This window comes from Onychomys torridus, chromosome 9 (genome assembly GCF_903995425.1).
Source record: "Onychomys torridus chromosome 9, mOncTor1.1, whole genome shotgun sequence".
Lineage (NCBI taxonomy): Eukaryota > Metazoa > Chordata > Mammalia > Rodentia > Cricetidae > Onychomys > Onychomys torridus.
Window position 1 is genome coordinate 222,611 of NC_050451.1, and position 22,952 is coordinate 245,562.

The window sequence follows — 22,952 nt, forward strand, 5'->3', positions numbered from 1 at the left end:
ATCGGTGGCATTCCAAGAACAATTCATTGCTTCGTTGTTGTGGAGGCGAGAAGACGATTCCTGAGCCACTGTTTCATTTCAAAGAGGTGTGACACCGGGAGGCCACACAGCCTCCCTCCCAGTCCGAGGAGCCGTGGGTGTAGGAGAGGCAGCGAGCTGCGCTCCCAGGGTCACGTGGCTCGCGGCCGCGCCCCTATCCCGCGGCTCCGGAGCGGCCGCGGCAGCCCTTGCTGCGCGTGCGCGGAGGCCTGCGCGCTCTGCGGCGCGGTCCGCGGTGGAGACGGCCGGAGCTGATAGGGGGTGGCGGATGGCTCTGCGGGGCCCGGAGGTCTTCGGACCCGGTTCCCGCGGGTCGTTGGACGAGGCCGGGGCCGAGGGGCGCGAGGCGGCTGCCCTCGCGGCGGCGGGAGTCGCGCTGGAGGACGATGAGGAGGACGATGGCCGCCGGGGCCTGCTGCGCTGGGACGGCTTCTCGGCCTGGCTACACTGCGTGTGCGTGGTGGGCTTCGACCTGGAGCTGGGCCAGGCGGTGGAGGTGAGGCCGGGCCGCTCCCTGTCTCCACCCTTCGCCCGCGAGCCGGGCGGCCGGGTCCTGGCAGCCGCGCATCCGGGCGTGGCTCGCAGCCCCTGCACGGCTCAGCTGGGCGGCGCTCGTCCGGCCCTTCCGTGGGAGGATCGTGGGCTGCGGCTAGGGGTGAAAAGTTCTTTGTAGGCCCCTCCTAAATACTTGTTGATGTTCCTCTTTAAAAAAACAAAACAAAACACAGCAATAACTGAAGGATTTGCGGCACCCAGAAAAGGCTGCAGCAGACAGGATGTTTACTTGGGACTTTTCAAGAAAGGAACAATACCCCCGACATATGGTGAATTATAGTAGCCAAACGTGCATGTCCAAGCGTGTGGGCGCACAGATTGTATTGCCAGTTGTTCCCACTCATAGATCATTCGACTAAGACCAAGCAAAAATGCTTCTCTCAGCATGCTTGTGAAAACCTTTTCCTCTCTTTGTTCCCCTTTTCTGGTTTGGTGTGTCGTGGGGCCCACATTCCCTCCAGTTCCCTCTCTTTTATTGTAAATGGAACCCAGGGACTTCCAACACTAGGCAAGCTCCCCATCCGAGAGCTGTATCCCCATCCCGTGTTGTTTCTTAATACTGACTCTGTCACAGTTGGCCGGAAACCTAATGTCATAGGGGAAATCGTTGGCTTGTAAATCTGCCAGTTTCCCATTTTTATTTGTTTGTTTTGGTTTTTCGAAACAGGGCTTCTCTGTGTAGTTTTGCGCCTTTCCTGGAACTCACTTTGTAGACCAGGCTGGCCTCGAACTCACAGAGATCCACCTGGCTCTGCCTCCTGAGTGCTGGGATAAAGGTGTGCGCCACCACCACCTGGCAGTTTCCCGTTTTTATAACATTTATATAAAAGCCTTCGAATCTCACTTTTGTCATTGTTTAGAATCCTTTTTTTTTTTTAAGCATAAGAGATTTGTCTTTATTTATCCAAGAGAAACATTATTAGAAAGACGTACATTCTAAAGTTTTCGGTATTTTGTTGTTACTCTTTTGGCGTCTGTGAAAAATTCTAATCTCATTCTAACTTTGGTGGCCTAAGTTGGCCAGGGAAGTTGTTCCAAGGGAGGAACTACTGCTTTTGTACCCCGCCCATCTCTTCATCTCTTGTGCCGTTACACAGTTCATTAAATACTGAGTTTTCACTAAGATCTAGGCATATGCAAGATAGTGGGCATACAAATAAAAGGATGCTAGAACCGGCGTTTGTAGATGGAGACAAAAGGTGACAATCCAAGAATTAATCTCATTAGTCCACAGGATCAAATTTATTGCCCGACACAAGTATTCAGTAAATATTTGTTGAAAATTGATCGAGTTAGTAATAGAGAAATTCTTTTTTTTTTTTTTTTTAATTTGAGGCAGGAATAACAGTCTCCAAAGACTGAAGACATTTATTTTTTAAGATTTGTTTCTTTCTCTCTTTTTTTTTTTTTTTTGTTTTTTTTTGTTTTCCGAGACAGGGTTTCTCTGTGTAGCTTTGCGCCTTTCCTGGAACTCGCTCTGTAGACCAGGCTGGCCTCTTAACTCACAAAGATCCGCCTGGTTCTGCCTCCCGAGTGCTGGGATTAAAGGCGTGCACCCAGCAATATTTGTTTCTCTTTTTAATGTGTATAAATGTTTTGCCTCCATGTCTGTAAGTTAGAGCATTGGTGTCTTATGCCTGTGGAGTCTGGAAAAGGGGGTCAGATTCCCTAGATGTCTAGTTACAGACCGTTCTGGCTACATGGGTGCTGGGAACTGAAGTCAAATCCTCTGGAAGAGCAACCAGTGCTCTTAGCAGCTGAACCATCTCTCCAGCCCCTGAAGACAATTATTTTATGCTAATTATTTAATGATAAACTGAAATTATATGTGTAGCAAAATAAAACTTAACTAGAGAGCAGAGGCTGTTGTATTTGGTTACATTAAAAAAATTATTATTATTATTTTATTTTTTTGGTTTTTCGAGACAGAGTTTCTCTGTGTAGCTTTGCGCCTTTCCTGGAACTCACTTGGTAGCTCAGGCTGGCCTCGAACTCACAGAGATCCACCTGGCTCAAAAAAATTAGTTTTATGTATGGGTATTTTGCTTATGTGTGTGTCTCTGCACCACATCATGCCTGGTGTACCCGGAGGTCAGAAGAGGGCATCTGGTCCTCTGAATGGGAGTTACAGATAGTTGTGAGCTGCCATTGAACCCGGTCCTCTGGAATAGCAGCCAGTGCTGAGTCTTCTCTCAGCCCCATTGATTGCTTTTGTGATCTTGTCATTTGGAACATGGCTTTTAACATGAGTGTTCTTTTCTAAATAAGTGGAATATTTTAATATAGTTGGGATGCTGAAAAAATCTGAATCACTAAAGGGTGTATACTGCGTTTTATTTACCATTGAACAGCAGTTTTCTTTATAAAGTAGTGTTAGCTTTTTTTTCTTCCTCGACCTTCAAAAAAAAGTATCAACAGTATGAACTCCCTTAGAAAATGAATAAGCCAAAACTTTGTTTATAGTTAAGTAGACTATTTGAGTGAATCCTTGGGTCTTCTATTTGAATTTGTGTGCAGATTAAGGATCACTGCTTTTAGAAAGATTTCTTCGTAAAAGATCCAAAGACAGATGAATGTGATAAGATGCAAAATGATTTTTGTTTTATTTGAGACTGGATCTCACTCTAACCGTGGCTGGCCTTGAACTCACAGCAGTCTTCCTGTCTCAGTCTACACCCTTTGCCCCTTAACCTCCCTGCCCCTCCATCTCCCAGTGCTGGGATTAGCGGTTATGTGCTACCATGTTTGAGACAAAGCAATTTTGTTTTGCTTGTCTTTAAAAAAACAAAAACAAACAAAAAAAAAAAAAAAAACAAAAAAAAAACCTTTATTTGTGTGTGCACATGCACATGTGGACTCGCGCATGGTAGAGCACAGGTGGGAACAAGAGTCGGTTCTCTCCTCTCACCAAGTGGGTCCTCGGGGTCAAACGCAGGTCTTCAGGCTTGGCAGCCCCAAATGCCTTTTCCCTAAACAGCTGAGCCATCCCACTTGTCCTTGTTCTTAGACAGGGTCTCCCTGTGCAGACCATGCTGGCTGCGAACTCAGAGATCTGTGTACTGCTGCCTCCTGAGTACACCATGCTTAGCCTTTTATTTTATTTTTTAATCGGGGGAGAAATACAGAGCATTTTGCCTTGCTCTTTTTAAAGTGAACACAAGGCAGTAACTAATACAGGAAAATAATTGAAGAAAATATTTCCCTTTTTTCAAAGCTGCACTTACTAGAAATGGACAGGAGGAGGGTTGAGATGGTGTTAGGAAGGCTGACAAGTGTTGGAAGTGACATATAAAGTACCTCCAGCCGCATGTCTGTAATTGCAATAGAGAGGCTCAAAAGACAGACTGAGGATCGCTCAAACATTAGGACAGGAAGGTCCTGGAGCCCACCTTTGTTATTGGTCTCAGAATCAGGATGGAAAGACCAGTGGCTCTTTTACTATACCAGAAAGGCTGCTGTATTTCTTTCTTAAAAATGCAGAATCAACACTTAGAGAGTCATGTGACAAAAGATGAGATCAGATGCATGTAGAACTCCAATCAGAATTCGATTCAGATGAATAATCTATCTACACAGAACAGTTGAAGCCATGCAGGGACATCAGCCTTTTTACAAAACAAAACAAAATGCAGAATTTGAGCCACTTTAAATCACTTCTAAGAGACAGCATGGAGAACGATCGGGAACCTAGTCTATGCAGGTTGTGGTGTGCAGACCTGAGGCAGAAGGGTAGTCATAGCCAGCTTGTCCTACAGGTGAGTTCCAGGCTGGACAAGGCTACACAGGAGAACACCCCCACCCACCACCACCAAATGAACAACAACAAAAAAGCATGTGTGAGTTTGAGCCACACATTGCTCTGTTTGTGGGATAACAGTAGTACATACACTTGCTTTGTGGGATGTTGGAAAAGCATTCAGAATGATATGTGAGATTTAACCATGTGTTTTGGGTGGCATTGATCTTCTAAAAATCTTTTTCTTTTTCTTTTTTTTTAAAGTAAGGAAACTGAAATGTAACCAGCTTATCCCAAATCATAATGTTTAGCAAGCCAGGATTTTGATTCCTTCTGACTCTAAAAGTTTGATTTTCTCTAAAATGCAAGCTACCCTGAGTGAAAAATGAAGCTACTCATAGAAATATACCTGATAGACCTGTGAAATGCCAGTGATAACTTAAAATGAGATTCCTAAATTATTCACAATGATAATTTGCCTTCCCCAAAGTATCTCCCTTTATACAATAATACTAAATAAAACATACTAAGCACTTCTAACCTAGAAATCTGAAAGCTAAACGCTTTGAAATCTTAAAACTTAAGAAAAAAAAAAAAAGAGGGGCTGGAGAGGTGGCTCAGTTGTTAAGAGCACCGACTGCTCTTCCAGAGGTCCTGAGTTCAATTCCCAGCAACCACATGGTGGCTCACAACTACCTGTAATGAGATCTGGTGCCCTCTTCTGGCCTGAAGGGACACATGCAGACAGAGCACTGTATACATAATAAATAAATAAATCTTTAAAAAAAAAGTAGAATGAATCATAACTCTTTAGAGCTTTAGATTTCTCATTTAATTAATTTGTAAGAGTCCCATTAAGTACTATAGGCTTAATTTTGAGCACAGTGTTATTAAAGTTTTGTTGGTACCTAATATAATAGGAACATTGAGACTGTTTGGAGAGGCCATAATAGTTGGCTTGTCTATTTCCTATCATGTGCAGAAAATTCTGTATTAGTACTTTTTCTGTAATGATAACAAAATACTGGATACTAGGTGATATAAAAAAGAAATAAGGTTATTTAGTCTCAGCCTTAGATATCCAGTAGCATGGCCATAACATCCACTAGCGACGGTCTCATGACTCCATTACATTAGGGGGTAAGAACATAAAAAAGGAGAATCACATAGTGAGAAAGAAAGCAGGAGACCATGGGGTCAGGGAGAGTCCTGGTTCCTTCTTAAAATTTGAAAATAAATTTTTAGCAGCCCTGTCATAGGAACCAGTCTTGGGACCTTCGTTATTCCCTTCTAGACCACTGCTTCAGCATCACATGGGGACCAAGCTTCCTGCACAGGAACGTTATATGGATACATACAAACCATATGCACACAGCAGATTCTGTTAAGTACCTTTTTCATTTTGATTTTTAATTATGTGTATGTGTAGGTATATGCACAAGAATGCAGGTGTCCTCAGAGGGTAGAGGCATCAGATCCCCTAGAACTAGAGTTATACATGATTGTGAGAAACCTGACATGGATTCTGGAAACCAATCCTGGGACCCCTGGAAGAGCAGCAAGGTCGATAACCACTGAGTTATCGCTTTATCCCTGTTTAGGTATCTTTTTTTAAAGAGATGATATTCTCGTACCAAGCATAATGGCGTGTGTCTATTGTCCCAGCACTGAGGTGAAGGCAAAAGGGTTAGGAGTTGAAGATTACGCTCCACTACCTCCTGGGTTTGAAGTCAGCTTGGACTCCATAACCCTTTATCCAATCATGGGAGCAACCCCTCCCCCCAACACACACACACACACACACACACGGCAAGCAGTTGAGTTCTTGCTGTGTTGCTGAGGTTGACGTCACAAACCTGATCTCAAGTGATCCTCTTGTTTCTGTCCCTGGAATACCAGGACCACAGACACAGGCTCCTGTGCCCTGTTCTCTGAGGTGTCTGTGAGGTGGTGGTGGTGGTAATTAGTATTTAACTCTTCATTATTATGTAATAAAAGAGTTGAATAAGAGCATGCAGTTAAGTTTTCTAGAGACTAAGTGAAAACTTTCCAATGGAAGATGATACTTATTTTGAATCTTAAAACTTAGAAAATTAAAATTTTTTACCTCACATAATAAAAATTATATGTATATTCATTTAAGAAAAACTAGAAAAGAGGAAACGGAAAAAAAAAATCATTTGTTTCATGTCCTGGATAGAAACCAATATGCAAAGTCAAAATAGTTAAACAGTTCTTAAACATGGTCAAAGGAAGTCTCAGGCAAATCCAAAGCATATTTCAGATTAGTGAATAGATTTTATACTAATATGTATGATCTCAGTTAAATAGAGGGTGTGATACAATGCAATTCAGTATAAAGATAGTGAATGGCTAGCTGACCATGGTGGTGTGCACCTTTAGTCCTGATCTCCCACAGAAGCAGGTAGATCTCAGTGAGTTCAAGACTAGCCAAGTCTGCTGACCCAGCATAGTGAGTTGCCAGCTGGCCAGGGCTACACAGTGAGACTCTGTCTCTAAACAAACAAAAAATACATGAATTTCTTTCTTTGAAAGGAAAATGTTTAATGATAGTTATACTGGAAGATGGAGAATCTTGAGGAGAAAGGCTATAATTTCCACTTTATGATTTTAAGGTGAATTATTAGCTGTGCCCCAGCACAGACTCTTAGGGGTTATGCTTGTCTTAGCTCAGATATTTGCATATTGTAAGATCTACCCATTTAAAATCACAGGTCAGTGGTTTTAGTGTTTTCCTAAAGCACACAGCTAGCACCACTAATCCAGTTGTAGAACATTTCCATCACTTCTAAAAGAAAACAACACCTTTTTGCCAGCCTTTGGCAATCACAAATCTATGTGTGACTATGGATTTGCTTCTTGCATATATTTTACATAAATGAAATCACACACAAGGCCTTTTCTATCTAGTTTCACTTTGCATGTTTTCAGGTTTCATCTGTCAGGTGTGTTCAGCCTTTTGATAATGCAGTGTAGACTTGTCATCTACAAAGGTCGTACTTGAGAACTGTGGGACCAAGTTACAAAAACAAGCACCTCCAAATGTTTTAAGTAGTTTATCACTTGGTGGTGTGCTGTATTCATTGCTTTTCCTGGGGTGAGAGAAGCTGCTGAAGGTTGGACATGTCAGCACTTCTTTTATTGCTGAAGAGTAGACCATGTGCTTAGATATACCACATTTTGTTTATCTCTTCATCATTTGATAGAAATTATTTCTACGTTGTGACTATTGTGAGTGCTGCACAGAATACTCCTGTACTAGTTTTCATGTGAACATATTTTCCCTGCTCTTGGTTATGTTCATAGAGGTGAACTTGGTTGGCTATATATGGTATATGTCTTGGTTAGGGTTTCTATTGCTGCTGTGAAGAGACATCCTGACCACAGCAACTCTCATAAAGGAAAAGCAGTTAATTGGGGTGGCTTACATTTTCAGAGGTTCAATCCATTATCATCATGGTACGACGTGCTGGTGTGTAGGTAGACATGGTGCTGGAGAAGTAGCCGAGTGTCCTACATTTTGACTTGCAGGTCTGTCTCACTGAGCTTGAGTGTGTATGAGACTCAAGGCCCGCCTCCACAGGACACACCTCCTCCAACAAGGCCACACCTCCTTATAGTGCCATTCCCTTTGTGGACCATTTTCTTTCAGACCACCACAGTATGTGATAAAGCTTAAAAAACAAAACCAAAACCCTACCAAAATGTTTCTAGCAGCCACATAAGCGGGGTTCTGTTTTTCCTGATCCTTGTCACTCTTACCATCTGTTCTTTTGAAGATCCAAATGTGTAGGAGTGGTCTTTTATTTTGCTTTTATTTGCGTCCTCCTAACAATGAATGATGTTGAGTGTGCTTATTAGCTGTTGATTTTTTCTTATTGTTGTTTGTTTGATGCTACTAGGGATTAAATCTAGAATGTTTCACATGATAGCATGATAGGCAAGACTATACCACTTACTTAGTTACAGTTGCAACCCTGTTTTTACATGTGTGTACATGTGATACCACCAATAACTCATATTCTTAATTATCTTTCTTCTGAGTCCACAGTCTTCAGGTGGGAAGGTAGGTGGGTAGGGTCATACCAGATACACCTCCTTTTGTAAAGATAGTTCATTTTAAACCACTTTTTGGCTAGGGATGTAATATATCATACACACACACACACACACACACACACACACACATTCTATGTAAAGGCAGAGTAATAAATAAAATGAGGCAGTTTGTATATATATGTATATATGTTTATATGGATATATATGAATATTTTTTCTGAGAAATGTTTTTGTTGTCACACTTAGTCCTTATTTCTGTCTTGTCATGTAATCACACTCCTTTAGTTGTAACTCAGAAGACTATAATACAGTTAACAGAATCCATGATGTTCTCCTGTACTTTAATTTTTAAAACACTTTTATTTATTTGTGTGTGTATTAAATAAACATTGAAAGGATAGTCCCATAAAACTGTAGAGTTGCTGAAGGCCACTAAATTTGCCAACATGATTGGGTCCAGCAAACTCTAGATTAAATTAGCTGTAATCAGATTATTTTGTTTTTTGAGGCAGTCTCACTATGTTGTCCAGGTTGGCTTGGAATCTATATACAATCCAGGATGACCTTAAAATCTTCCTTCCTGGGCTTTTCAAGTATTGAGATTCCAGGCACATACCAATTCCCCCAGCTTGTAATGAGATTTACATAAACCATGACTTAAATAGAACATAGTAGTAATGGTTTTTAGGTGTTATTTTTGTTTTAAAAATTGCAAGTGAGGGATAGGGGATTTAGCTCAGTGGTAGAGTGCTTGCCTAGCAAGCGCAAGGCCCTGGGTTCGGTCCTCAGCTCTGAAAAAAAGAATTGCAAGTGAAATAATTTGAACATGAAGAAAGGGAGACTTGGGTAGATATAAAAATTATATATTAAATACTACTGGTTTAATAGAACTGATTTGAGAGTGTATCGTCTGGTGGAGCAGAGCTGTTGTTTCGTTTTGTTTTGTTTTGTTTTGTGTCTACTCTGGCTAGAGATGTCTAAGTTTAAAGACAGTAGTAAATAAAATGAGACAGTTCTTTTACAAATTCCCATTTGGGGAAAATTTAACCATGATTTTTTTGTTTTTGTTTTTATTGCTAAAAGTGACAAAAGCTTAGCCTAAGAGGGCATAAGAAAATACAATTTTGTTTGTTTCTATTGGCCTCAACCAACAGCAAGCAGACACTGTACCTCTCAAGCCGCATCGCCAATCCTTTTTACTTTTTATTTGGAGACATGTCTCACTCAGTTGCCCAGCCTGACCTTGAATTCTCTCTGTGGTAAAGGCCGGTCTTGAACTTGAAATCCTCCTGCCGTAGCTTCTCAAGTAGTTCTGATTATAGACCTGTGACACCAGACCTAGTTGAGGAAACAATTTATTGATGAATACTGTTTCAAAATCCAAAATTAAATGTGACCCAAAGCACAATTAAATTCATCAGTTAAACAATGTTTTTAAGAGTTGGTTTTTCACCACGCTTCTCTTTCTCTATAGATTGATTAAAATAATGTAAAATATGAACAGCAAGTAAAGTTCTTAGGAGCAACCCAGCAGAGTATTATATTATCAATGGGAAACAGTTAAGGATGTATCTATGTACTTATTTTCTTACCTTGAAGCTAAGCACAGGACCCAAAGCCATCTACATGCTGCTAAGTATTCTACACACTGAGCTGCAGTGGGAAAGGTTTTGTTGAAGTAAAGAGTAGTGAAGGGATTTGAAAACAAATCAATTTCATAATTAAATTAGAAAAAGCTCTTAAAATATTAGAAGAAAGGAAGTACTAAAAAATTGAACACATTGTTTCCTTAATTCCAATGATTTCTGGTCGTATTTATGATAATGTTTTCCTGTTCTTTGTCTTTTTTCCTTTCCTTTCCTTTTCTTTCTTTCTTTCTTCCTTCCTTCCTTCCTTCCTTCCTTCCTTTCTCCCTTCCTTCCTTCCTTCCTTCCTTTCTCTCTTCCTCCCTCCCTCCCTCCCTCCCTCCCTCCCTCCTTCTTTCCCTCCTTCTTTCTTTCCTTCCTTCCTTCCTTCCTTCCTTTCTTTCTTTCTTTCTTTCTTTTTCTTTTTCAAGACAGGCTTTCTTTGTGTAACAGCCCTGGCCATCCTGGAACTCTCTATGTAGACCAGGCTGGCCTCAAACTTGCAGAGATCCACCTGCCTCCGCCTCCCAAATGCTGCTATTAAAGGCGTGCACCACCATTTCCAGGTGCAGTAATGTTTTTTCTTTAACAGAATTCTTCATCCCGGGCTGGAGAGATGGCTCAGAGGTTAAAAGGACTGGCTGCTCTTCCAGAGGTCCTGAGTTCAATTCCCAGCAACCACATGGTGGCTCACAACCATCAATAATGAGATCTGGTGCCCTCTTCTGGCGTGCAGGCATATTGTATACATAATAAGTAAATCTTTTTTTTTTTAAAAGAGAGAATTCTTTATCCCACTTTTTTTTTTAATTTAGCATTTGTATTTATGCTACTTCTTTTTTTTAAAGACAGTTTTTCAAGTATCTCAAGATGACCTTGAACTCTTGTTGCCAAGGAAGACTTTGACCTTGGCATTCTGATCGTAACCTCTTGTCTCTGTCCCTAGAATTCTGGGATTATAAGCATATGCCACTGTGTTAAGTTGATGTGGTTCTGGGGTTCAAACCCAGGGTTGTTGTAGAATATACCTTTACACTGTGTGAAGATGTGTCACAGTGATTGGTTTAATAAGAAGCTACATGGCCAATAGCTTGGCAGGAGGTATAGGTAGGACTTCTGGACGGAGAGAGTTCTGGGAAGAAAAAGGTGGAGATGCAGAACAAACAGGATGGGCATTATGGAGATGAGGTAATAAAGCCAAGTAAATTAATAGAAATGGGTTAATTTAAGTTATAAGAGCTACTTAGAAGCAAGCCTAAGCTTTTGGCCAGACTTTCATAATTAATAGTAAGTCTCTGTGTCATTACCGAGGAACAGACAATACTGATGAAAAAGGCTAACTAGACTACATCAACTGACATCTTCTGCTCCATTTTGACTTTTTAAGTGTGGAATTTGCTCCCTAATACACTTTAAAACAAATACATATTACTGTTAAACTTTACTGTGATGCTGGGAAATAAAGCCCAGGACCTCAAATATGCTAAATAAATACCCTCAAACCAATATAATTTCAAAGTATAAACCATATGGTACAATTTAGACAATATGGATTTTTAAAATTAAAATTAATAAAGGGCAGTGCTATGATATATGCCTGTAATTCTAGCCCTTGAAGCCTGAGACATGAGGGTTACTTTGAGTTTGAGGCCAGCTTGGGCTATAGCATAAAATCCTCTCTTAAAGAACAACAACAACAAAACCAACTGAAAACAAAGCCTCCAAATTCTCAAAACAAAACAAAACAAAACAAAACCAGGCATGGTAGTTCACATCTGTAATTCCAGCACTTGGGAAGTATAGGCCAGAAGGACAGGGGGTCAAGACCATCCTTGACTACATAGCAAAAAGCTGTCTCAAACAAAACAAAACAACAAAAACTAAATTACAAACTACTTCAAACTAGAAATTTTACAGACTTCTGTGGTAGAATATTATTTTAAGGTGTGTTACTTTTGTTCATGTTGCATTTGTTTAATTCTGAAGCTGTGTTATTGTGCCTGTCTAAAACACCTGATGGTCTAATAAAGAACTGGCCAATAGTGAGGCAGGAGAGAATAGGTGGGGCTGGCAGACAGAGAATATATAGAAGGAGAAATCTGGGGAAGAAAGAAGTTGCCAGAGAAGGAGGATGACTTTAGGGGCCAGCTACCTAACCACCCATCTACACAGCCAGACATGAAGTAAGAAGGAAAGAAAAGGTATACAGGAATAAAGAAAGATAAAAGCCCAGAGGCAAAAGATAGATGGGATAATTTAAGGACAGCTGACTAGCAATAAGCCAAGCTAAGGCTGGGCATTTGTAATTAAGAATAAGCCTCTGTGTGTGTGATTTATGTGGGAGCTGTGTGGAGGGCCCCCAAAGAGCAAAAAAGCCAAAACCACCAAGAACAAACTTCTGAGTCATAATACCTAGTATATAGGAAATACTAAATTGTGGGCCTATGTATACATTTGTGGGCCTCTCAATCTCAGACAGCTTGGTGTGGGATATATGAGAGTCTGTCTCAAAACAACAACAACAAACTAGAAGTGCTGGAGTATTGAATGCTTACTTTCTTGAGGAGATAGGGTGTTGTTTTTTTGTTGTTGTTTGTTTTTTCAGAGCTGAGGACGGAACCTAGGGCCTTACACTTGCTAGGCAATAAGCTAAAGTCCCCAACCCCAGGAGTGGTTTGTTTGTTTGTTTTCTTTCTTTCTAGAACTTTTGTGAGACTGAGTTGTGCTGTAGCCCAAGCTGCCCTGAAACTTACTATGCATCCCAGGCTAGTCTCAAACCCTGCCTCAGCCTCATGCATGTTGAGATTATAAGCTTGTGCCACCATATCGTGCTAGAACCTGCTTTTTAATCACTCGTGGAAGTGGTTGATCTGCAGGATGAATGCTCTTGAGTCTTCTGTTGACCATTGCTGGTTCTGGCATGGACTTGTACAGCCCCTGCAGGGACTAAAGTAGGAAAATACGTCATGGGTATTTAAAGGAGTGAGGGGTGTGTGTTTAGGGTAGGCTTTATGGCAGAGACTTTTTAAATTTCAGGTAACTTTTTCCTTGGCATTTTTCTCTTAAGTATTTGATATATAGTACTCATGGAATCAACTGAAAAGTATTATTTCTTGAACAGGTATGAGTTGAAATATGGATTATGTTTTCTTTCCATTTTAAATTTCAAACAGAATGAGTTTAGATTTCACCAGTCTTAGAGATGATTTTGATATAATTTTTAGACTAATATAAGTTTTACTTTCTTTCTTATTTTGTTACTAAAAAATATTTAATATTTAATTCTGTTTGAGACAGTCTGACCATGTTTTCTGGACTGTCCTGGAACTATCAGGCTCAAGGTATCCTCTTTACCCAGCCTCGCAAGGAGCTGTGAATATCAATGACATCCAAGGAGCTGTGACTATAGATGGCATCCCAGCATCAGCTGTGATTTCTTAAGAACTTTTGGCCACAGCCTACTAGAATTTTAGAAGTACCCATTGTATGCTAACATAATTTAACCTTTTTCTTCCAGGTAATTTATCCTCAACATTCCAAACTCACTGATAAAGAAGTAAGTGAATATGTTTCTCTGTAGAGTCTACTGTTATATTTTGCTTGTTTTTATTGGTGTGTGTGAATGCCAGCATTGATAGCTCTTGTTTTCTTTTTCAGAAAACCAATATTTGCTATTTGTCCTTTCCAGACTCAAATTCAGGTGACTATTTATCATATAGTGTTTCTCTTGAATCTTGTCCTAATATGGGTTATAGTCTTCATATATGACAAGTAACCAATATGGCACATTGGAATGCACACTCAGTTTTAGGTCAACACATCAATGATTTTGAGTTTTTGTTTAATGATACATTGTTGATTTCACTTTTTTTAGCTCTTAAAGTAACTGTTAAAGTATGGTGAGATAAAACATATGAAGAGCAATAAATTCTAAAATAAAGATAGGATAGTATATTTGGTAACTTAAAGTGTATAGTTTAATTTCAATTCAGAACTTAGGAATTTGCCTGGAATTGTGCAAAGGCAGTAAAAAAAATTTTTAAAAAAATGTGTGTATAGCTGAATGTGGGTTTGTGCACATGAGTGCAGTGCTCTCAGAGGCCAAAAGAGGTCAGCAATTCCTCTGAAAGAGCAGTAAGCACTCTTAACCACTGAGCGATATCACTAGCTCCAAATATTCTAAAAATTCACAAACCAGCAAGAATATAGTTGTGAAATTGCTCTCATCAATTATTTGCAGTTGTTTATATGAGTTGCTGCTTCATGTAAAGCTCTTGAAATAGTACTTAGTTTAAAGAACCATGTACACATTTTCCTATTATTAAGCTTGCGTTCTCTGGTTCCTACGAACTGTGCTTGTGTAGTCCTGATCATTGACATCTCTCAGGCTACCTCAGTGTTTTACTTTTAAAACAGCTTCATAAACTTAAAGTAACCAGAACACTCAGTTCCTCAGGCCACACACAGAACCCATAAGGCAGAGTTCCTCCAGTTTCCTTTTCTTTTGTGGTTATGTCCTGACAGTTCGGGCCAATTATTTGATTTGGGAGATTTGAAAGATTACTGTTAATTTCTTTCTGCATAAAGGCTTGCAGTTTTGATTTTTCTCTGATACATGTGGAGCTCTGCCTTGGCAAGAGACATGAAAGAAAACCAGTTTCCTAGTAAAATAGATGTTGCTGTGGGTCAAGTCGGGCTTTTGTCCTGATCTGAACTGGTTAGAACTGGTTTTCGTCCACAATATCATGACAGAGAAATTGTCTGACTCTATCCTTATTTCATTTAACATTTTCCTTATGAAGTTTACATATCCAGTGCTGAATGTAGTGAGTGTTGGTTTGGATTTCTAGCACTCAAAGTGAGCTAAAATGTATGGCTTGCAGGATGAATTGACTTTCTGTGATTGGAATCCCAGTTGATTGTGTTATAGCCTATCAATCTATAACTGGCTGTCATCTCTCTCTCTCTCTCTCTCTCTCTCTCTCTCTCTCTCTCTCTCTCTCTGTCTGTGTGTGTGTGTGTGTGTGTGTGTGTGTGTGTGTGTGTAGCTGCACATACCATGGCGGGCATGGTCAGAGGACAACTCAGAATTCATCCTCTCCTACCCTGTTAAGTGGGTTCCACAGGTCAGTCTCAGGTTTCTTGGCTTGTGCAGCAAGTGCCTTTACTCTAGGAGCCATTTGACTGGCCCAAGATTGTTACCTCTTGCTGGAGATGGCATTGACTTGAATCATCATAAACAAACTTTGCTAAATAATCTTTTTTTCATATATATGTTTACCTTCCCACAGTTTATTACTTCTAGAAGGCCAAGCTTTTTAATGGATCTGGAATTTAATCTCTGCTAAAATTGTATGTAAGCTCCCAGATCTAACTTCCTTTGGGGTGTCAACTTTTTCTGTAAGGTTTTCATAAACATGTGAAAGTAAGTCTTTTCTATCCTCCCCCACCCACCCACCAGTTTTTCGAGAGAGTCTCTGTGTAACCTTGGCTGTCCTGGAATTCTCTTTGTAGACAAGGTTGACCTCAAACAGAGGTTCACCTGCCTTGGCCTCCTAAGTGCTAGGATTAAAGGCTTATTAACATATACAACTAAGTCTTTACTATTGTTAATATTTTAATGTACAGATCCTAGCCACTGAACCCCAGAAACTAGAGGAAAAACTTCCTTTCTCCTCTAAATATCAAGGCTAAAAAAGTTAATTTCATGGTATTTTGACAACCTTTAAAATTTTTAAAATTTATTTATTTGTAGTATTGGGAATTGAACCTAGGACCTTGTGCATGCCAGGCAAGAACTCTACCACTGAGCTACTTGATAGCCTTATTTTGTTTTGTTTTGTTTTGTTTTGGGGTGGTGGTGGTGGTGAACAGGATTTCACTATATACCTCTGGCTGCCCTGGAACTCTCTATGGAGACCAAACTTGCTGAACTCACAGAGATCCACCTGTCTCTGCCTCCTCAGTGATTGGACTAAAGACATGTGCCACTACACCTGACACTTGATAGCCTTTTTGATAACTTATTTAATAGTATCTGGGTGGATCATTTTTTTTCTTTTTGTAAGTTTAAACTCAAGTGTAAATCTATGTAAATACAAATTCTAATAGTTTAGGCATATGAATGACCTACAGATTTTTTTAAATGTCTTTTTAATAAGCTGCCCATCTAATGAATTGTGATTTATTTTGCTCAAAGCATGGTTGGAACATGTAAGTGAAATTGGGAAAATGATATTGAAAACAGCATCTTGATAGTCTACCAAGCATGCTCTAGAGAGCATCTCAGATCCCAGAGCCCATTATGGTTATCCAAATCACTGTTTTTCCTCTGTGTCTTGCAAATGGAAGTTATAATTACTGTGCCAACTTTGAGATTGATTTAAAATTTCCAAAATAGTTTTATTGCTGTGGAAGGAAGTCTTGGCACAGCAGAGCAGATTTTAGGAAAGAGTCATAAATCAAGATTTCCTTTCCAAGATATACCACCCTGTCCACCCCACCCAGCTCTAAAAAAAAAAAAAAAAAAAAACAAGAAGAAGAAGAAGTAGATTAGCATTTTAGACTGTATGAAAACTACACAGGAAAAAATGTTTTTACAATTCATAGTGAATTAGTTTTAGTTTGTCAATCCACAACATTCCCTTCGTGTACACCTTAAATCTTCATGATTTTATAAAACAAAAACAAAACAAAACAAAAACTTGGGCTTTTTCTTGCCTTTTGAGTGCATTTATCTGAGTATGAATTTAAAGTGTGCTTGCCCTCAGCTACACATGCCAGACTTTCCTCATTATTAACCTTTATTACCATCTGAATGCAGCCATGTTGAATACTCAAGGACAGTAATCTTCATATTTTAGATACGTCAAAGGAAAAACTTAGTCTCAGAGAGAATTTTAAGTAGTGATGAATTCAAGAACGACGACAGTCCTCATTGTGGGTAGACTTGGCTTGCAGAGGGTATTTGTGTTTAGCAGCAAGGACACTGTAATATACAGCTTACTCCTTCAGTTATCTATGTTGAAGGACCTTTTTTTTATGTCAGTGTGGACCAATACTTTTGTAAAATGCAAGCTAAACAAAATGTCAGAAAAGGGAAATTTTAAAATATCAGTAAAACAAAATATAACTATAAATTTACCACACTAGTATCAGACTGCTAGAAAAGCTTTTAGATGTTTTCAACTTACATACTTATGTGTCATGTGTCAGGAGCAAGTTTATGGACTGGTGTTAGTGTAGAGGCTACACTAATACACTTCTTCACTTCTAAACTTTTATACTTCTGTACTTTTTAAATTTTATGTGCATTGGTGTTTGCCTGCATGTATGTTTATATGAAGGTGTCAGATCTCTTGGAACTGGAGTTATAGACAGTTGTGAGCTGCCATGTGGGTGCTGAGAATTGAACCCAGATTCTCTTACCTAATCTGGCTTTTGAAAAGATTGAACAATTGTGAAGTTTATGTTTCCTATTTAGAATGTCATATAAGAAAAATAAAAAAGTAGTTACATATGTAATTGTAAAAATATTGAGCATTATTATATTCTAACATATTACTTGGGAAAAATCTAAGTGATTACTGCAAGTATCTAAAGTTTAATTTACTATAATTTAAAAAACTGTTGCTCTGTGTGTATGCGTGCGCATATACACGTTGGTGCACCGTGTTGGTCCACTGTGCTGGCATGCGTTGGTGGAGGCCAGAGGACAGCTGCCAAGCTCAGTTTTCTACTTCCTCTGTGGGTTCTGGGGACTGACCGCCATGTTCATCAGGCTTGAGTATAATCACCTGTCGAGTCATTGCACTGGGTTAGCCATTTCCACCAGCTGGCGTGGGTTTTAATGAGCTAAATTTTAGAGTTTAATGGTTTTTTAAAGTAATTATTGACTGACAAGTTTAATTAAAATTTGCATTTTAAGAGGCTTGCTAAGATGATTAAAGTTGAAAATTAATTGTTAATCAGATGATTAAGATAATAAGTTGATTACTTGGACTCTTACTGAATCTTGTGGAATGTAAAAGATACGGGACCAATTAATACAACTTTGCTAGAACCTCCTCAAGCCTCTTGTGACTCCTGGCTCCCTCCTCCACGTGTAGCCGCTGATTGTTAGAATAAAGGCTTCATATTTTCCTTCTTACTATTTTTTTCATCACTGGGTCATGTATCCCAAAACACTACAGCTTTGTCTGCTTTTAAAAGTTTCTGTATTTGGAAACTGGGGCTGTAGTTTAGTGGATGTAGTATTTACCTAGCATGCAAGAGTCCCTGTGTTCACTGCCCTGTACTACATAGAATTGACGTGATGGCATAACTGTAATCACAGCACGAGGGAGGTAGGGGCAGGAGGATCAGGACTTCAAGGCTGCATAGCAAGTTGAGGCCTGCCTGAGCTACATGAGACCCTAGCTCAGAAAGATTTTTAAAAACTTTTGTATATATGGATATGGTGGCATACACCTTTAATCCCAGGACTTGGGAGGTCGAGGCAGGCAAATTGCTGAGTTCAAAACTAGCCTTGTCTACACAGAGAGTTCAGGACATCCACATAGTGAGACCTTATCTCAGAATCAAAACAGAAAAACAAAAGTTCATATAGATGTAGATTTGAACAAGAAGTGTGTGTGTGTGTGTGTGTGTGTGTGTGTGTGTGTGTGTGTTTAGCTTTGTTTGTTTATATTTGTGAGATGAGATCATATGCAGACAAATTAAAGCAATGGCACTGGGAAATGAAGCAGGAAAGAGTGCAGAGACACTTAAGAATTAAGATGGACTTTTCCCTCTAACTAGCAAGGTGTCCTTGAGCAAGCCTTGATTTATTTTGTTTGTGCTTCTGAGACACGGTTTCATTCTGTAGCTCTTGATGTTCTAGAGCTCACTCTGTAGACCAGCCTCTGCCTCCCAAGTACCAGGGTTAAAGGTGTGCACTGCCATTCCTGGCTAAATCCTAGAAATTTTAAGCTGTCTCCTCCTCCTCCTCTTCCTCCTCCTCCTCCTCCTCCTCCTCCTCCTCCTCCTCCTCCTCCTCTTCCTCCTTCTCCTCCTCCTCCTCCTCCTCCTTTCTCCTCCCCTCCTCCTCCTCTTTCTCCTCCCCTCCTCCTCCTCTTTCTCCTCCTCTTTCTCCTCCTCCTCCTCCTCCTCCTCCTCCTCCTCCTCCTCCTCCTTCTCAACATGAAGACCTGTGTTTAAATTATTTGTGAAGTTCTTGCACTCTAATATTGATCAGACTGGATAAATGTCACATGACACCATCCTGACTGGCTCTCCCCTTTGTTTTCATTAGGTTGTCTTGGAGACACCCAGTTTTGTTTTAGATTCCGGCAGTCTTCTGGAAGGAGGGTGTCCCTGCACTGTCTCCTCGATCAATTTGACAAAGATTTACCAGTTTACTTAAAGGTTGGAAAAATGTCCATGTGAGAGGAAACGTTATAACTCGTTGCTATAGAGCTAGTATATTCCTTCACCTTTTACGACATTTCATTATTGTTTGACTTTTGGCGGGCTACTCTATTAACTACCTGGGGTTCTCAAAGAAAGTCTAAATGATAAGGATTCAGTATGTGAGTGGAATTACTATGAAGTTACTATTCTGGAAATGATGCCATTGTCAATGATAAAAATCGACTAGCAGAGTGAGGAGGAGCTTTGCTTATTGTGATCTGTTGAGGTGTGCAGGTGGAGTGACATTATACAGTAAATACTGTCATACTTGAGGAGTCTTCCCTGTGCCAGTACCTCAGATTTTGTTATAACTACAGGTATTTACTGCAAAATCTAAGAAACAATGTAGCATTGGGGAAAATACTGAAATTGATGGTTTTCTGATTATAGTTTGCTAGTTTTGATGTGAATAAAGAACATAAACTTATGGGTTTCTAGAGAAAATCCCGTCTCTAGTTCTTAGGCTGCAGTTTTAATCTTTGGGCAAGTTGACAGGTTCTTTATTCTTCTGAGTTTTGTTTGTTGGTAGGAATATAGGACTAACTTTTGTGTGTTGCTCACATATTGACTTAGGTTCTTAAAGAAGTCCAATGGTACTACTGTTAAAGGATATCTATACATATGTGTATACATGTTTATTTCTTCTTTCATAGAAAGATCCTGCATATTTTTATGGATATGTATATTTTCGACAAGTTCGAGATAAAACTCTTAAAAGAGGCTACTTTCAGAAGGTAATTTTTATATGAACTGTTAATATTTTTATGTTGTGATTAGAAAAGTGAAGAGTAGACTTGATGGTATCTGCCCATGGTCTGAACACTTGGGAGGTAGAGATAGAAGAAGCATGAATTTGAGGCCAACCTGGGCTACATGAGACCCTGCCTCAATGCCTCAATTCCCCACCCTAAAGTAGGAATATTTAGAATTAATAATGTCTAAGGTTTTTGTTTTACCTGTGCTTTTTTGATTATAGGCACCTGCCCATCTTATTTATTTATTCATTTTTTTAGACAGGGTCTCTCTCTCTCTCTCTCTCTCTCTCTCTCACTCACACACACACACACACACACACACACACACACACACACACACACACTATACCCTGGTTGTTCTGGAGCTTGCTATTAGACCTGATTGGCCTCATTGTACTCACAGAAATTCACCTGCCTCTGCCTCCTGGGTGCTGAGATTAAAGGGGTGTGCCACCATGTTTTGTTTTGTTTTTAAGTCATTTACTGTGTAGAAAGTGTTCTGACTGCAGGCCAGAAGAGGACACCAGATCTCGTTACAGATGGTTGTGAGTCACGGTGTGGTTGCTGGGAATTGAACTCAGGACCTCTGGAGGAGCAGCCAGTGCTCTTAACCCCTGAGCCATCTCTCCAGCCCTGTTTTGTAACTTTTAACTGTTGCATTGTCTCTCTCTGCACTAGACTTCTGGTAAGCTGTAGTGTTTCAGTTAATACATGGGAGAGTTCTCCTGCATTTGACAGTGGAGAATAAGGGAGAAAGTAAACAAGTGGTAATGATCTGACATCCATGAAAACCTACTGGTTTTTGTGTTTTGTTTTTTCTATTTTCCATAAGTCAATAAGTAAAATTAGCAACACCTTTGCTGTATTGTTTCCAACCTACATGACAGTCTTTTTTATAAATTAAAGGAAAATGAATCAGTCTGCCTAACATGAGCTATTAGGACATGCCTTCTCCATCTGTCATCAGGATGTTCAATGCCCATCAATTGATGCTAGATAGAAAGGTAGAAAGCAATTTGGAGGTTGGAGAGATGGCTCAGCTGTTAAGAGTATTTACTGCTGTAGCAGAAGATGCCAGTTCACTTCCCAGTGCCCACACTAGACAGGCTTACAACTACCTATAATTCCAACTCCAGGAGATCTGAAGCCTTCTTCTGGCCTTTGTGGACACCCACACATATACACATAAATAAAAATAAAATCTTTAAAAAAAAGTTGCATCTTTGAAGGAAGAAGAACTACACTTAAAAATCAGTGTAATTTGTATCTAAAGTTATACTAGAAGTTGCATTTTTTTTTTTTTCTTCAAGACAGGGTTTCTCTGTGTAGTTTTGGTACCTGTACTGGATCTCGATCTGTAGACAAGGCTGGCCTCAAATTCACAGAGATCTGCCTGGCTCTGCTTCCTGAGTGCTGGGATTAGAGGCGTGTGCCACTGCCGCCGCCACCACCACCACCACCACCACCACCACCACCCCATGAAGTTGCAATTTTTAAGTGTGTGGCTAGGTTAGGACAGCTGGACTGTAGAACTAACAGTCATAGGAATTTGGGCCAAGCATCATAGTTTGTTCTTTCTTTAGTAGAAAGACTTCATGTGGCTAATTTTTGATATTGCTGTGTTGTCGGCAATAGGTGGGTATCTTAATTTGTTTCTATTGCTGTGTTAAATACCCTGACCCAAACAACCTAGGGGAGAACATAGCTTATGTTAGTCCTAGTTCTGGGTTCTGTATAGTCCACCTTTGTGGAGAGGTCACAGAGGCAGTAGCTTGACACACTGATGACTTGCATCCATATGATTGCATCCATAGCATGCTCCGCCTGTTCTTTTCACTCTTAGTTTAGGATCCCTGCCTCGGGGATGGTTTCACCCACAGTAGGTGGGTCTTCCTACTTATTTAGCATCATGAAGTTTATCTCTACAGATATAGGCCAGCCTGATACAGAGGGTCACTCCTTGATATCCCCTTCCCAGGTAGTTATCAATTGTCTCAAGTTCAAACTAACAGTTATACTTGGCTTTTACCATTGTCCATTATATTAGTTTGTTTGTGGGGGAACTTGTTTACTTAAGAGCAGGAATATCTGTGATATGCCTTTAGTTCTTAAAGCATAATAATAAGATTAAACTTTTTGCATTCCCCAGTTATGACGTTGTATTTTCTTTTAACATTGTACTATAAAAAAACTTTTAATTTAAAAATCCATACATTTTTGCTAAATTTTAGCTCATTAATAATTGTTCATGCAAAACTAAATGTCAAACCTAAATTATAATTATTAGGCATTAAAAACTTTTGTCCCCTTTCTTTCTTCAGTCCCTGGTTTTGATCAGCAAACTACCTTATATTCATTTTTTTCACACCGTACTCAAACAGATAGCACCAGAGTATTTTGAAAAAAATGAACCTTACTTGGAAGCAGGTAAGTTAAATATTACATTAGTTATATATTCTGTGTGCAAGTGTATCTGTTCATGTGGGCAAATCCATGTGTTCAGATGCATGTGTGTGTAAGTGCACATGCAAATCTGTGAGCATGTGTGTGGAAGCCAGTGGTGAAACTTTTGTAGTTTCCTCAGGAGCAGTTCATCTTGATTTTTGAAATAGGATCTCTTACTGAGACCCGGGTCTTTCTAATTAGGCTCGGCTGACTGGCCAGTGAGCCTCAGTGAGCGTCCTTTTCCTCCTCAGTGCTTGAATTACAACC

The 22,952-nt window shown here is 39.8% G+C and overlaps 2 protein-coding genes across 4 annotated transcripts in view; one reads left to right on the forward strand and one right to left on the reverse strand.

The window, feature by feature from the left end:
• The first annotated feature begins 216 nt into the window (after positions 1–216).
• Positions 217–22,952, forward strand: part of Dennd6a (DENN domain containing 6A) — a 57,308-nt gene continuing 34,572 nt past the window's right edge. For 2 of the 3 annotated variants that reach the window (XM_036198942.1, XM_036198943.1), the window contains exons 1-6: positions 218–535; positions 13,553–13,591; positions 13,693–13,735; positions 19,328–19,440; positions 20,139–20,219; positions 22,562–22,667. In XM_036198942.1, the coding sequence (XP_036054835.1) occupies positions 308–535; positions 13,553–13,591; positions 13,693–13,735; positions 19,328–19,440; positions 20,139–20,219; positions 22,562–22,667 (610 nt within the window). In that variant the 5' untranslated portion in view covers positions 218–307. Of the gene's footprint in view, positions 536–13,552; positions 13,592–13,692; positions 13,736–19,327; positions 19,441–20,138; positions 20,220–22,561; positions 22,668–22,952 lie in introns of all 3 variants that reach the window. The other variant, XM_036198944.1, reaches the window with a different exon arrangement.
• Positions 9,468–22,952, reverse strand: part of Pde12 (phosphodiesterase 12) — an 86,186-nt gene continuing 72,701 nt past the window's right edge. The window contains exon 3 of the mRNA XM_036198946.1: positions 9,468–9,748. Within this exon, the coding sequence (XP_036054839.1) occupies positions 9,504–9,748 (245 nt within the window). The 3' untranslated portion in view covers positions 9,468–9,503. The remainder of the gene's footprint in view (positions 9,749–22,952) is intronic.